This window comes from Venturia canescens, chromosome 11 (assembly GCF_019457755.1).
Source record: "Venturia canescens isolate UGA chromosome 11, ASM1945775v1, whole genome shotgun sequence".
In the NCBI taxonomy this organism is placed as follows: domain Eukaryota; kingdom Metazoa; phylum Arthropoda; class Insecta; order Hymenoptera; family Ichneumonidae; genus Venturia; species Venturia canescens.
This window is the reverse complement of record NC_057431.1, coordinates 7,573,686-7,590,207: the sequence shown is the minus strand read 5'-3', so window position 1 is coordinate 7,590,207 and position 16,522 is coordinate 7,573,686. Positions and strand designations below refer to the sequence as shown.

Genomic DNA, 16,522 nt, shown 5'->3' with positions numbered 1-16,522 from the left:
TTCGCTGTTTTTATTTGTCGAGAATACCTTTCACGAAATCCGTTACAGTAAATTGAATGGCGAGCAGTTCAATTTCGCGTTTTGATTCTCGTATCTTCGATTAATTTCTCAACGTTACTTGTCATTTTATTTACATCGATCGTCGAACAATAGACAAATTTTTCTGAAAAAACTCTGTTCATTTACACGAAAAACTTGTTTTATTATTCCCACAAAATGATGATGAAATTTTCTACTTGAAGCGACCAAAAGGTCAGCAGCGATATTTCCAATATTTCATCGAAATTCCTCCAAAAAACAAGCCCTAAATTCCAGCCAGTCAAGCTTTCCCAGGCTTGGAAAAACGCGAAACTCCTGCGACTCGAAAATCAGTACTTTTCCACCGAACAGAATATAATAACCATAAAAATCCATCCGCACAATAATCGAATTCCACGAATATGTGTGGAGCCTGACAAAGCCGAATTCATTGACGCGTATCATACCCCATCAATTGAGTGGACAATATTTCGTCGGGTTAGCACAATGAGCCAAATAATCTGAATGCGTGTCCGGATAAGGCCACAGCTATAAAAGCTTATCTCTACAAACACTAAAGCAGAAAGCAGCAAATCATTATTTCTCTTTTTGTCGAAGGATCGAGTAAAAAAATGTTCTTTTTTATCAAGTCGCTACGATCGCCTGCTTAATGAGAAATTGGCTTTTTGGCCAACTCGTTATTTTCAAAAAGCTTGGTCATTGAGCATCGTCCGTAATGAGGCAAAGGGACCGAAAACTGAAAAAGTGCTTGGAGGCAAAAAATGGGTCGATTCCATGTGCGATGGAGCACGCTCTCGCGTTTCGAATGTCTGCAGAATTAGCGCGTATTTATTTCACCGGTGAATATATTTCTGTACCTCGACAGAAAAGCCCGTTAATTCGGGAGGCGTTGATTCGGAAGAAACGGCCGAGCGTCCGACGGTTTTATGGTGGAATCATTGCGAAGCCTGGAGCACGCGAGAGGTGATGGTTTCGTGCCAGCAGGCGCGAGAGCCCCAGGAGAGGATCGCTTCTCGCGGATCTCCGCCCCGGACCGCTCCTATTTCCGTGGCTTTTAACCTCGCCTGCGCTCTCGGCCGAATCCTCTCCTGGTCTTCGCCCCCGACCCCTGACCCGGTCTGTACGGGGTGTCCGATCGTGGGTCCTGGACTTGGTTTCGCCGTTTGGAAGCATTTTAAGGTGAGGCGAAAGAAGAAAATGTTTGCTCTGCTGGTGCGCACCAGAGTCGACGACCCTTGTCGTGGTATGGCGCCCAGCGCCGAAACGGTGGCAGATAGAGCAAAAACTCACTGGACCAATTTTGTAGAGGATCGAATTCTCTAAAAAAAAGTCCTCGGCAACATTTTTCCATCTGCGGTATCTTCGTTTCGAGGATAGTTTGAAAAGCGAAGACGATTTTCAAGGTCATTGCGCCAGGACTCCTCCACTTTTTACAGCTTACTCACCCCAGTCAACGACTCTTAATCGTTTTACACTCATTATTGTACCGAAAAAATCTAAATACCCAGAAATTTGCGGCGGTGTCGAGTGCAAAGACAAACTATTGGGTCGTCGAAGACTTTGATTGGCGATCGGCCCACTTCTCGACTAACGGACCATCTTCGGAGAAAGTTTCATCAAACTTATCGCTGGCGTGGAATATAATAAGCAATCCCAGACAGAAAATAACGGTCTTCCTTGAGCCCAAACATTCCTGTGCTTTTTAATAAGAGCTCTGATGATTTTTTATCTCATACGAGACTTTTCCTTTATCCATTTTTTTCCACTTTGTGGTCGCTTCATCCCTCAACCGTATGGCGAATATATCAGCATCAATCGAAAAACCTCCATCTTTGCTTGCTCTCAATCTCAGCGAGAGTATGAATAACGAGCACGACGGACGGTCTTATATATCGTGGCTCTACACCTTGTAGGTTTGAGTACTTACTTAGTTCAGACTCGAGCCATATATTACACGATATATATAAATATAGGGACTCACGTTTCGATTCTTTTCTTTATTTTCTGCAGTACTAGCCTCCTTTTTCCTTCGCTGACATTATCTAATCCCCGACGTCTTCTTGGGGGACGAGCCGTGCTCAGATTCCAACCTCGCTTTTATGTCATCACAAAGAATTACTGATAAGAAGAATATCGATTTTGTTGGGGCAGTGTTCAAGTACGTACGAGCTATTCGCACGAGTCGTCAAGGCTCTCGCCGGATCTCGATCCATAGCAAATGAGATTTTTCTCACTCAGTTTTTCTGTTCGTTTCATATCGTATTAGTTTCATGTCTTAAAATTAGTGAATCAATGGCAATCAGACTGACAGAAAAAAATTTGGTTGAAAGACTTGAAAAATGTTCAATTTAACTAGAATATTCAGTCCTATACGCAGGACAAAACATTTATTAAATCACAAAATATTAAGATTATTGTTCAAATAGATGGCGATTTGGATTGACGAATTTTAACGAGGCTTATGTGACGATATTCGGGTTACTCTAACGTCGTATTTTGTTGCTACGAAAATAATTGTATATTGAATCTCCGCAGATTGTGTTGTGGTAAGAAAACCTTCAGCAGAATTAAGGAGTTTCGGTACAAAAGTCTAAATATTAAGAAATTTATCAAATTTGGTGATAATGTTCTTCAACATCAAGTGCGAAAACACAAATTTTTTCAAAATTTTCTTCTACTTAGTTATCGAGTAATTATGCATTAAAGCAGATTTCTTATGCCCGGAATGTAAGGAAACGCTGTGCTTATACACGTCAACTTTAATGATCAATTACTCGATAACTGTGTAGAAGAAAAATCTTAAAAAATTTGTATTCTCAAATTTGGCACTAAAGAATATGTTCACCAAATTTTATAATATTCTGAACTTTTTGAAATTTTTTATGCTTTTAGCATGGTTTAGCATGGCAACATTGTACCGCCTGTACCGAAACTCCTTAACAAAATGATATTAAAAATACTCAACTGTCCTTTCGAGGTTGACATTTGTATATAGACAATCGATTTTGTTCGTCATCGATAGGCTTTGCTACAGGAAGAAAACATCCGACTGTCAAAATCATTTAATTATTTTATTATTTTGCACAAATCGTGTTGGCTAATATAATAATAAATTTGAACAAATTTTGGGTTATATTGAACCGACCAGTATGATTCGATTTACAAAATATTTATCATTCTCGACATAATTCAATTCTCAACAAATTCAAATAAAATATGTCATAAAGGTGTATGTGAATTGAGTAGAAATAAACAAATGTTTCGAGTTCTTCGAACGAAATATTTGGCTTCACTCGTTTAGTTGACAAACATTTTAAAAAATTGAGTGATTCGGATGAGTGAACTATTCCTTATTTATCGCAAGCGGATGTTGATGCGAATGATTTTTAAGGGGGTTTGCCTCGGGGAGTCCCAGGGACAAATCTGCGCTGAAGAATAAAGTTTCGAGATTATTTTCGAGTCCGAATGGTTCGAAGGACTCGTGTGAAATTTTTTTAAAAATGTAGTGCTCCTGGTGGAAAAATGGGGCGAGTAAAAGTGCAAACGAATTTGGAGATGCTCCGTGGCTGCTCTCAGTCTTTCCCATTTCTGGTTTCTCATTGTCTCTTGATTCTCTCACAGATTGGACGAGGTAGCTAACGTCGTGGGTATTATTTAATCAGTTGGGTAATCCACGCTAGTCTCGAGTTCTTGGAAACGCGTCGAAAGCTTTCTTGCCCCTGAAGCACGCGTATATGTATGGGAGGCCCTAAGTAAACTCGGGGATTGCTTGCAGTCTCTCCTGAGATTCCACTGGTTCGTTTTCACAAATCCAACAAAATATTGATCTCGTTGTCATTCTCTCTTATTCCAGTGGGCTGGGAACCGCGATCGATCGAAGATGACGATTTTTAAGGGGGTTTTCAACGCCTTCAACAGATTTTCAGATCGAAGAACACATTTTGCTGCGTCGCAGATGGAATCACCTGTTCGCAGGTCCCCCTGCTTCGCCCATCCACATTCAGTATTACTCTCTAAGCCTTTCCTCCAAAGAGATTGTACGATGGAAGCTGCATGGACCAATCTCTCCGCCCCTCTTCTTCCTCCGGACTCGGTGTGCCTCTGCGATCTTACCTCTTAGCTCGGTTTTCAGTCTCTGCTCACAGCTAAGCAAACCCAGCAGCCAGAGCCTCACGGTGAAAGGAATTAATTGCGGTGATTCTCTAACCCTCCTGAATGCGAAGATTAAACGAGCACGCTGAAGAGAGCGTGGGCACGAGGGAGCCGAGGGGAAAAGAGTGGGAGAAAACGTACCTTACTCACCCCCTTAAAGCCCCGTTTTATCGCTCCTGCCACATAGACCGAAGGGTCCCCTCAGACGAGGAGCAAAGTGAAACAAATTGAGGCGAGAAAAACACTGCGATTACACTGAAATACGAATGCTCCAGCATCGTTACTCGCTTTTTATTTAACTCGGTTTGTACTTTTTTGGATAAATACTTTTTCACTTGCGGCGAGCTTCTTTTCGACGAGGTCGTCGACTCGGATCCATTTTCATCGATCAATCGTTGCTACCGATCAAAGCGGGTGTGGTTTACAAAAAAATTTCAAATATGAGAGATGAGAACGCGACAAATTTATGAGGAAATCTCGACTGTGATATCGCGCGAGAAACTGGCGATTTTTAGGCAAATTGCAGTCTGAAAACAGCGGGCGAAATCAAACTCGTTAAAGTTACTCCCACTTTCTGTGGGAGCAAGAGGAAAAAGCACTTGAGCCATGGATCGCAATTTTGCTTTTTAAGTTGAAAGAAAAATCCTTTCGGCGATTCAGAACATTTGAAAGGTTAAGGAAAAGCCTCACTCGAGACCCGCCGAAAGTTTTCCTCGGAACAACGTCCTTAAAAATACGCTCGCCTCCAGCGACAAATACTCGAATCTTAGGCGCCCCGCGGGCGCCAGACTCACTTTGAGGAATTGCAAGCTTTTTCAAAGCTGTTTTTCAAAAATTTATTTTACTCTGCGCTGTTCGTTTTACTCGACACTTTCTCAGATTGGAAATTTTCTTTTGAACATTTCTTCGAAAACAGAGTTGACCGACTCGATTATCCCAGTGACTTTTCACGAAAATCTTTTTATTCCAACCGGAAATTTACGGAAAGTTGGCTCCGGGGATTTCCGGTAGATAACGAAGTACCAAAAATCATTGAATCCGTTAAAATTTAACGACTTTTTGTTAACCCGATCGCTGTAATGAAACCCTCACGACTTTTGGAACAGGAAACACCGTTCCGTTTTTTCCAAAACCTAAATACGTGTGCCCCATTCGAAGAAAATACACCTTATCTTTGAATTTTCGTTGTACCTTTCCAGGCCAAAGGCTGCTCCGGAGTCCTAATCGTATAGAGCTCGTGATCTCAATTTTCGAAAACGAAAAATCTCGAAAATTTCGGCCCACTTTGTAGAGTCGGTATTAAAATGCAATCTCGGGTAAATTCCTAACGAAAATGCCTGAAAAAAGGAAGACTCCTCAAAAGAATTCACCAAAAATGAACAACAGAAATTTATCTTCTACCCAGAATAATGAAAACGATAAATTTATCGTGAAATAAGTGGAAAAAATAGGAAACGATACAGAAAAAGGTCGTTAAGGCATCAGGCAGGGGGAGCCTCGATCGTTGTGTTTACATCCCAGAAGCGGAAGTTGAAAGTCGTGAGTTTTCAAGCCTCAGGGACTACAAACGTGGTTCGACCTCGAGGACGACACAAATGAGAGTTTAAGACCACCCTCGTAATCTCAAAGAATAGTGAACAACACACTGGCCACCCGCTCCGCCCCGGGCTTGGACATACATTTTCTTATTTTGTCCGATGTTATTGCTCCGCGTTTTCCCCTTCGGAATCTCGATACAAATAAACTTGCTGCTTATACACAACATCGAAGTAATAAGAATTTTCGAGCGGATAGTCTTCCAGCTAAAGTTTCTTTGTTTCTCATCCGTGAATTTCTCTCTGGCTTTCTAAATGTCATGAGTTATCGAGGACGTGTCGGATGTTTCGAGTGGAATAAAGTGCTTCCGGAACTCGCTGCTTCAGTCGAATATTATTTCCGGTTCATCGTTGCTTTTGCGAATCGACGAATCCTCAATAAACGTTTATAAGCAACAATCCGCATTTTCACCCTCAGTTAGACTCGTTTTTCCAGGCCGTGAGTAATTGCTTGATTAATTATCAAAATGGAAACTGGAGAAAGGAAAAAAATTATGTCTCCAAGCTCCGCATTGCTTCGGAAGCACTTGGCGAAGTGTGAAACTTTGTTAACCTAATTATTTTGTCCTCCCTCTCGTTATATAAATATACGTTATAACCGCACGTTTTCATTACTTGAAATTTCCGAATGGAAATAGTTACCCACTGAAATGGGGCGCACTCGTCGCGGCCGGAATAGTTTCAATTGATTTGCGCGATGTTCTGACCATTATTTCGTGGCGAACGAGTTTATTGGTGTATCGTTGGGTTAGTATCAAGTTTCTGGCGACAAAAAATGCCTCGTTTAACAAGATTTTCCCTCGATACTTGACCGCACCCCAATTTCTACTGGCGATTTCTATCGAGGATTTCAACCAACTCTCGAATCCAGGTCCGTTTCGTTCCGCAGTTGCTTCACCAGAATTCCAAATCAAATATGAAGTAGCAAACGTGTACGCGATCTAATAGCACCGACCAAATCCCGACCAGCCTCGAATGCAGGAAGCGCAACACCGCTTGACGAAGTAACGATTTTTGCCTCGGGGATAGCTCCTCCTTAAATGGCGAAACACATTCGCATTCGTATATAACCGTAAAACATAAATTACGTCAATGGCAGTGAATGATAAAAATGGAAGTAAATGAAAAATACATTTTTTTAAATGAGATAATGACGTGAGTCAATTTTTTTTATGGCTACCAAATTTCAAGCTACTGACAATAATAAATAAAAATTGAGCATTATGGAAATCTGAGAAAATTTCGAACTTATTGAAATTTTAAACATCCCTTAAATACCCTAAAAACTAGAGAGTTTTATCGCCATTTGCTAAATTCGTTATATTTGGTGATTTTTCGAAATTTCGCTATTCCGCCAGCTATTTGAGCTGTCGAAACTGCTGTTCATTGGAGAATCTCTATTCGATTGTTCCCCTCACTGTGGTGCGAACGGAAGTTGATATCGAATTCTGGGAAAAATTGCGGAGCGCCATAAAACAGAGGAAATTCAGTGGGAGAGTGAAAATAGCAAATTGATTTTATTTCTCATCGACCGATTAAGAGCACGTTGAGAGAACCTTGGAACTAAGATTCTCCGATCAACCAGCAACCAAAAAATCAAAAATTTCAAATAAAATTTCTCATAATTTATGTTTTTTCAAAAAAAATCTATATTTTCCATCATTTCCGTTGACGAGGGTGTGAACGCACGAATTTTGATCGTTATTCATAAATAACAGACAAAGTATCCTCCGGACGTTATCACAGATAGGGAGACATAAAGTTACACATCGCTATCCATTACACATCGAATTCAGTGAGTAAAGCCACGCGCAAATTACCCGGTTTCACGCTTCACGGTCTTGCGAGTTCGGGGCACGCAGGATCTATGTAGGTACACGTCGATATGCACGAGGAGAATATATTCGGTGACAAATATGCAGCACCGTGACAATTAGTAGATTTATAGTCAATCGTACTTGCAAATGTATTCAAAAATTAGAGCGACGTGAAAAGAAAAGAGTGTAGAAAATATTGGATTTTTCCATGTATAAATTGGAAGCTCTTTAAGGGCGGATCCTGCATTAGAGGGCTGAAAAAATGGATTTTTTTAAATGCCTGTAAGTATTATCGCTTTACGAGTAATCAGTGAGTAATTGAAAATTGACATTTCTTGTGATGGAAAACTGAAGTTCGTTTTCTGGTGTTATTTCGTTTTTATCACTTTTCTAAACTGGCGGGCGTGATTGGAAGAAAACTGGACGACCAATCAAAACGAGCCAATGCTTGTTGGCTTCAGATTTGTGTTCTCTTCCATTTTAATTAAAAAGATTAATGAAAAAATTTTGAGACAATTTTTTTAGCAAGTGGAAATGATTTTTTTTTTTAAACGCGCATTTTTTCGAACCTGGGAAAAATTTTTAACTTTGCCATTTTTTGGGTTCTTCTCAAGTTCATGTAGAAGAAAAATATATGAAAATTGAAATTATATTTGGTTTTTTTTTTTTTTATTTTTTTATTTTAGACGGAAATTACGAGCTGCATCTTTCCCGCCGGATCGGAGACTGCGATTGCACGGTGCTGCAAAAACGTACACAAAAACCGGTTGCGTTTGAATATTTTTCTCTTGAAAAATTGGTTTTACAATCTTCAAATATCTAATAAAATAATCTGAAATATCTATGAAAATAATCTACACTCGCTCGTTTTTTTTTCTGCCCCAAAATAATTCCTCTAAAAACCCCCTTTTTAGGCCTCCTAAAGCAGGATCCGCCCTCAACCTCTGTCAAGGTTATTAATTCGTTTAAAATTAAGGGGCCTGCTTTCTGATGCAGTTCTTTCAAGATTTAGCCATTTGAGACGTTTCTTCAGAAGTTAGATTCGCATCTATCGTTATACGTGCAAGCATGGTGTTTATTCATAGGGGAGAGGAAACGCTTTAGCAAGAGTTTTGCTAATAAGCATTATGCACAGCCGAAGCAACTAAACTATTTTCTCCTGTGAACTGGCGACTGCGGGAGGGAAAGGGCGAGGGCTAAGAGGAAGAGAAAGTTCGATACAAGGGTACACGTATTATCCCAGGTCTAACGATAAACTTGATGCTCATATACACAAAGCACAGTCGAACGAGCAATGCAGAGCTTGTGATTATAACTGGCTGCGAAGTAACTCGGAGCGATTTGGCGCACGAGGAGAGTTTCTAATTAAAACGATCACAATTAAATTGGGTTATGGAGGGGAAAAGGAGGAGGACGACGAGACTAAGCGACGAGAAGCTCGAAAGGATTGACGGATTGTGCGGTGGCGCGTGAGTTTGATTTTTTTTCGGTCGATTCCCATCCATCTTCCATTTCTTGTTAATAAGTTATCTGGCGGTAAGTAAATTAACTTTGCGAATCGACGCCGAATATAACGCCTTAAAAAATAAAATCATTCCCACGTTCCTGCTCGCCTCGATTTCGAGAAAAAAATTTCAATTGATATGAAACAAGGTTGGACAAAAACCATCGGCCTTCGAAACCGTTGTGACGTAATTTTTCGCAGAATTTTAAAATTGCGTCATATAAGATAGTGAATAAAAGAAAAGCTTCGAACAAAGAAAATTCGAAATTAGCTCTCGGTCAGAAGGATCTTGATATGTTGCCTGGAATAAATTACTAAACATGCATAGCTGACTAAAAAAATTAAACATCCCAGAGTACAAAATCCATTAGCAATAATTGTAGGAATAAAACTCCCGAATTGTCGGTTTTGAAAAACTGCACACCTGGTGGAATTAAAACGCAGAACTTTGGTAAGGAAATATTTGAAAAAGTCGAATACCAATATTTTTGTGAGCAAACATTTTTTTTCTTTGACTCCCGCCAACATTATCGAAGCTGCACATTAATTTATATTATCTCCATAATATCTTATGTGTAAAGTTTATTTTATCTCCGTTTATAAAAACTTGTTGGATTTGAAACCATCAAGTGTTTGAGTTCAATAACATCGAACAATTTTTAATTGAAATATCCGTAAGTGTTCTGTACAAATTTCTTATCTGGAGCTACGATGTTTGTCGATCGAATCTTCTTAAAAAAAATTTTGAAATACTATGTCTTTGGATCACATCCTCAGATACGATGTTGTTCTTCTCAGTCGTCGATTTTCAATGTGGTTTTTCAAATTGAATAATTATTTTCAAATTGAAGGACTGAAAGTAATGACGAAAATAAGTTTATACAGGCAAACTGAGAGTTTGAAATTCTTTGCACCAGTTAAAATTTTATTCGTTGATAAATAATACAAAGAAATCGGTTGCAGAACGTTGATGTTCTAGAACCGTCAGATACAGTCTAGACTTCTTCTATAGTTTCATTTGTGAGAGCTTCTTCGTAGGGTGTAATGAACCCTTTGAAATCAGATGGTTCTATGATTTCAGTTGTAAGCTCCGCCAGAACATCTAAAAGAAGTGCCACTTCGTCGACTACTCCTGAATATTCTTTCCCAAGTAAATCTTTTGCTAGAGTCGTCAATCCAAATTGACTGAGGTGTTTCCGATCGCGCAATTTGGCTCTTAAAATCAGAAGGGAATCTGCGAAGCCGTCTATACAGTCACGAAACATGTCACCTGCTCCCGTGTATTGAAAGGCTCGAAGGAGAGCCATGACTTCGAAATCCGCAGAATGAGAAACGAGTATAGCTTTTCTCTGTGTCATCATAATAAATCCATAAAACATTCTCAAAGCCATTTCTAGTGATACAGTCGGCTGTTTTTTATTTTCTAAGTACAATTCGTCGCCATGCCATTGATATCCAAGATCTTGCCACATTTCTGGTAATTCTGAATCCGGATGTTCAGGTTTTATCCAAACAAAAAATGTTTCATTCTTCCATTTTGCTCCAAGATACACGTAATTTCCATATGCTCCAAGTATGCTGAAGTTCACGATGTTGTAACCATTGATATTCAAATCCATCCTGGCTATATCAACTTCTGCGGTGGAAGATCAAACACTTGATAACACTTGCTGATTTATTTCACTCAAATCCCGATTTTTCCCAATTTTATCGTCCCTTGACTGGACAGAAATTCTTCAAAGTAAAGTCAATCAAACTTTTCAGACGATGCAAACTGGCACCTGGCATACGATGCTGCTGTCAATTGTTCACTGGATCGAGCAGATCCGATGGAAATCAGGGTGCTGGCTTTCCATAGGCTTTTCGAGGTGTCGGGGAGGGGGGACAATGATGTTTTGGTACTCGCTTGGTGCGGCGTTGCACTCTTCAACGAAAGCTGTGATTGGTCGGAGCGTCATTGTAGGGGCAGTGAGTCTTTGGCAGCTGCTCACTGACCTTGAAAATCCTGGTGGCAGGTTCGTGAAATTTTCCGCCAAAATCAGAGCTTTGGATGCGATGAATAATTCATTCTCGGTACTGAGAGTGACTCAGAGCATCTTCTGAGTACTTTTAAGTCTTTGAAACAATTGTGCAACTCGAGTGAAGTTTTACGATGACGAGGTCGATCCATTTCAAAAATATATGCGAACTGCAAATTTCAAGCTGCAAATATGAAACGCCCAGTAAGTGTCCAACCCGCAACGACTCTTTGTGACTCATTATTTCTACTTAATACAATCGCTCATTTACATTTGAATGCAGAGTTTTACAACAACAAGGTCGCCTGCCTCATGAGACGGACGAGTCGCGCTCAATTTTTCCCATGAGAGATTAATCGGCACGTGTCTCATACTTTTTCTCTCAACTACTATCTGAACTAGTTAAGGCACCGTTTATTATAGAAATTTCGAGACATTTATGTCGTTATCGCATCTGCTTGTCAGTAATAAATCGAATACGAGAAACTCTTTGAACTTTCGTTATCGCCACCGAATACACCACTTACACAAAAGTCACTGAATTCTGGAATCGGCATTTAACATTTTCGGCAAAATCCTGTAGAGTAGGCAAAAATCATTTTTTTTTTCATTGTTTTTTTTTTTTATTTTTTTTTTAATTTAAAGTTTTTCTTTCGCATAGGGATTTTTTCGGTTTCTCATTTTTTATTCTCATCGTTGTTTCTTAGGACAAAGATATTCGTTATTTTATGAATTTTCATTTTAATTAGCATCTTACGGGTTATTGTAATTTGATTGGAAGATTTATGTGAGGCTCTCTTATTACTTTTAGTGGGAGCACTCGTCAGAAATGTGTTTGGAGAAGAGCGATCGTATATTTCTCAACTTCTTTTTCTCACTGCTAATGGTAATTGTCATCGTTATTTGTAAAGTTTTCGACCGCCCAGACTCCGGCCTTGCGAGCTATCAAATTCGTGTGTAAACAATAATCATTTGCTATTCATTGTAATCTTATCGTTAAGCAATTGCTAACAATCGATTCTCGCTTTTTGCTCATAATTATCTTATAATTATCCTTATCAGCAGCGATCTTGGTTTTCATATATTTGCACATGAAAGCCACCCAACCAACTCTGAGGCTTTTTCTAAATAACAAATATTCTCTGCAAAATTATTCCAAATCTTTCCTCTCCGACGTCATGAAGAATCCACTCGAACCCGAATTCAATCCTTACCAGGGGGAACGAATTACGTCGGGTTCTTGCCCGAAAACATGGAATTATTCAATTCGTCATCAAGAACTTCCTGAACGCAGTTGCGTTGAGCACGTTCTTTGAACAATGGAAGCGTCGATCGGAGATTCAACTGGACGATAACTTCCTCCTCGAGCTGCCTACTCAGCTGTTGAAACTTCGTTCGATTCCAATACACGTAATCGTACAACACATCGAAAGGATTAGCATAATGATTAACGTGTAAATGTTGATGCGCCCAAGCTTCGACGGTGCGATTTCCACTAGCTGTTTTTATAGTTCCATGGTATTCAGTTCGCTCGTAATCTTTTGCCAAATTTCTTACGAATCTATCTTTGGAAGGTTCCATAGTGAAGGAATTGTAAACAGATTTTGGGTAAACTAAGACCTGCAAGAGAAAGCACAATAACATCATTCCATGAGATCATCTAATTACAGAAAGCCATCAATAAAATGTATTATGTTGACGGAAAATATACTTGGAAAGCAATCTCGTTGACTAAACTAGCGTGCCTGGTGGGAACCCAATAAGTTTTAGGTATTTAACATTCTTCAGTAAAACTTTATTTGAAGGGGGGCCCTGCTTCAGAAAGTCAAAAAAATCGATTGTTTTAGATAAACAGAAACAATTCACGATGGCGAACTTTTCGATATAGTTTCAAGGATATTTTTCAAGAGCACAAAAACTTTTTTTTTAGTGTGAGAAATACTAACTTGTACGTGCACTTTCAAAATGTACGTTTGTGCACACAAAAAATATTGTGAAATTCTATATTTACAGCACTTTGAAGTGATATTCTTCTTCTTTAGAAACGTTCTTTTTTCAGTTCTCTGAAAATATAAAATTTCACAATTTTTTTGGGGTTTTGCAGGTTCATGATGAAGGAAAATACATGAAAATGAAAAACAAAATTGGAATTTTTGTTGCAGATAATAATAACGATCTCCACATTGTACGCACCTGAGGAACTTCGACAATGAAACTTAGCACATGAACCATGTACAAATTAGTATTTGACACATTAAAAAAATGTCTTTGTGCCCTTGAAATATCTTAGAAACGTACCAAAAAGTTCGCTACGATGAGTTATTTTCGCGTCTATCTAAAAACGTTCCCGAAAACAATGGATTTTTTTACTTCCTAAAGCAAGACCCCCCTTAACTTCGCTCGATGGTTTCCTTCCATTTTCGTATTTTCATGTTTGAGACCAGCAAACAGACAGACTGAATACAATATTTTTAGTACGACGTTTGATAAATTTTATTTTTAAAATATTAATTAATTATTAATTATATGAATAATTGAGAATAATAACTAATAATATTATTAATTAAAAACAAATAGATTTTGAATGAAGAAAAAATGTTGAACCAATAAAAAAAGTTTTAAAAAATCGGAAAAAATGTAATATCAGCGCGTTCTCACCTGATAAAGGGTATTTCCAGTAGTGTAAGAGTGAATGTAATGGGAGCCAACGTCACTGAGAAAGCTGGAAATTCTGTTCCTCGTTTGGACGTCGCAGCTTGCGTCGATGTTGTTCACTTCAGTGGCAACAGAGTCGTCCACTTTATAATCCTCTATCGAGCCCCAAAGCTGTTTACTGTCACGTTCTTTTTGAATCGTTACAAGAAGGTAACAAAAATTCACGTTGTTCAAGTACCGATGCGGGATTCCGAAATATTCAGCAGTGTCATCGTCGGACCAACCGTTAGTGAAAATTTGCCAAGGCTTCTCCAACCCTTCGAACTGAAATTGACGGAAATGAGCTCGAAACAAATCCTCGAGACTGTTGCACATCTCCAAGGAAACTCCACCATCGTGGATCGCGTGACTATCCAGAGGAGCATACTGCTCCTGAATAAAAAGGTCCTTGAAGACCTTGACCGAGGGCTGACGAAATAGCCATTTCCCTTCTTCGTTTTTGTAATTGATTTTGACGTTTTTGCGAAATGAATCGTTATTACCGCACACTTTTGTGCCTTCGCCTAAAGGAGGTTTCTGCGAATGTGACCCTCCGATGCCGTTTATTATTGCGAAGGCAAGTAAAAGCAGATGCTTAAGGTCTCTCATCTTACTGTTCGGTTTAAATCTTAATTTTCGGCGTTAAAAGGAGCCTGGAAAAGCAATAATGATAATTTCGATTAGTCGAGAAAATCGATCGTTGCGACATGTCCCAGGCTTCGTGAAAAACTGTTTTTTTTCTTTTCTTATTATCAGCCTACTATTTGTCGACGGAGCCCCAGAATTTTCTGTTTTTCTTTAGATTTTAATTTTTTCTATTCATCATTTTGGATCGATCATCATTCGGTTTCGGTTTGATGACTCGTGAAAATTAAACTGGTAACGAATCCCCGGAAACTATTTGAACCAACTTCGAATTTACAGTTTCCTGCTAATTTTCTTTCGACTCGAACCAGTTCACTGATAGCTAGAATTTGATTAAACCAGTCGGACTGATTTTTTTTTCTTTGTAACAAGCATCATTACGTTGACGCATGACCTTTGCTTTGAATTGTGTTTTTCAACATTTTTTATCACGATCAATTTCGTAGGGAGGAGAGAAGTAAACGTTTCATGAATTTAAAACAAAATCCCGAAGGGGAGGGAAAAAATGAAAAGACGAAATATAAGCAAGGTGTTTCAGATTCACCCAACGATTTCGCACACACATCGAAAGAAGAAGATTTCAGCTGCAGCCCTGATTCGACATATTTTTAGGAATTCATAAATTTCGAATTTACCAAAATTTTAATTATTATCGGCTTTTGCCACCATAAAATACATGTTCTCATACCATAGTACGTGGTATGATGTTTTTTTTTTTTCAAATTTGGACAAAAATCGATCCATTTGCTAATAATGTGTGAGTAACAGTAACAAAGTCAGTTTTTTTAATTGAACCGTTTCAAAATGATGCCATAGTAACGTCAATATTTTCAGGTCAAAAATGGTAATTGTAGAAAATACAATTTTCACAAGTCAAGGGTCGACCAAAACTTGATCGCATCTAATTCTCTTCTTCAACATAAAATTCTGGTCAAGTGTATATTTGAAGCAACTTACTTTCGGAAAATTGCCTGTTGCCTCAGTGATAATTACGTTGGATGTTCGACTAAGACTAGAAAGCGATATTTCACAATTCCACGAAAGCAAACTTATTTTGCCGCTTCTTTTATCATTCTGCCTGAGCACTCGAAGGAAAGCTGCGTTTTATAGGAACATCACGTCTTGGGGAGCAAAAAGGTGTCTCGGAATGCTTCAGTGTGTTGGTAGCAGCTGCCTTAAAATAAATACTTTGAAGATAAAAAAAAAACTGTTCAAACATGTCTATCAATATTGAATTCTACTAGAAAATACCTTATCAACAAAAGAAAGACGTAGATTGTAGAAGAAACCTTGGTATTCGAAACCTTGAATTCGATAATATTTGCGGCGGTATATTTATTGCGCCACAATATTTTCGTTTAAACGTAAATTATAGTGAATGTGAATAGAGAATTTTCTTCCTCACCGCCTCGGCGAGAGCCTAAGCCAAAGCTTTTCTCAACTTACCTTAAGGACCTTAAAAGCCTACCTTAAAAACAAAGAAAAGAAGGATCAACAATCACACATGTCACGTTTATCATTAAGGTTGTTGCGCGGAGTCAGGACGAAACGATGTCACTGAGATGAAATTTTTTGTCAACGTTCACGATCCCTTTACTAATTAACTTGTCAAATTTTCAAACGATCCACAGTACAGTTATTTAGAAAAAAATCGCAAAGTTGGACTATTTGGTGTGCTCATCACATTACGTTTGTCGAAATGTTCCAAACATTTTTCAGTATATTATATAAAATCATGTCACGGAGTTGAAAAAATTACTAACTTTTGGTGCCTTGAAAATAATGATTTAGCAATAGACGGCGCAAGCGCTCCCTATCTTAGCGACATTTTTTTTTCGGACCGATGTTCGTCAACAAACACTTCGATTTTGAGGTGCTGTCAACCCAAGTCCATTATCATGGCTCATTATTTACGTTGCTGCCAGTTCGTCTTGGAATAATTGATCTTTAACAAATTATTGAAAATAATGCCTTAAACTAATAGAAATAATTGCTGTAACCATTACTTTGTCAACGATGCATATGCTTTGAAACTGATGTGGATTTTTTTTTCTCTAA

The 16,522-nt window shown here is 38.7% G+C and overlaps 1 protein-coding gene across 2 annotated transcripts; it reads right to left on the bottom strand.

Moving 5' to 3' along the window:
• Nucleotides 1-10,011: 10,011 nt before the first annotated feature.
• Nucleotides 10,012-15,733, bottom strand: LOC122418091 (torso-like protein). 2 transcript variants are annotated; one of them, XM_043432123.1, is made up of 4 exons: nucleotides 15,422-15,733; nucleotides 14,065-14,472; nucleotides 13,784-13,968; nucleotides 10,012-12,745 (listed from the first exon to the last, which is right to left on the bottom strand). In XM_043432123.1, the coding sequence occupies exons 2-4, from the start codon at nucleotides 14,426-14,428 to the stop codon at nucleotides 12,353-12,355; spliced, it is 942 nt and encodes a 313-aa protein (XP_043288058.1). In that variant the 5' UTR covers nucleotides 14,429-14,472; nucleotides 15,422-15,733; the 3' UTR covers nucleotides 10,012-12,352. The 2 variants fall into 2 exon arrangements, with proteins under 2 accessions (XP_043288058.1, XP_043288057.1); XM_043432122.1 differs by having other exon boundaries at nucleotides 13,784-14,472; nucleotides 15,422-15,732.
• Nucleotides 15,734-16,522: the final 789 nt, after the last annotated feature.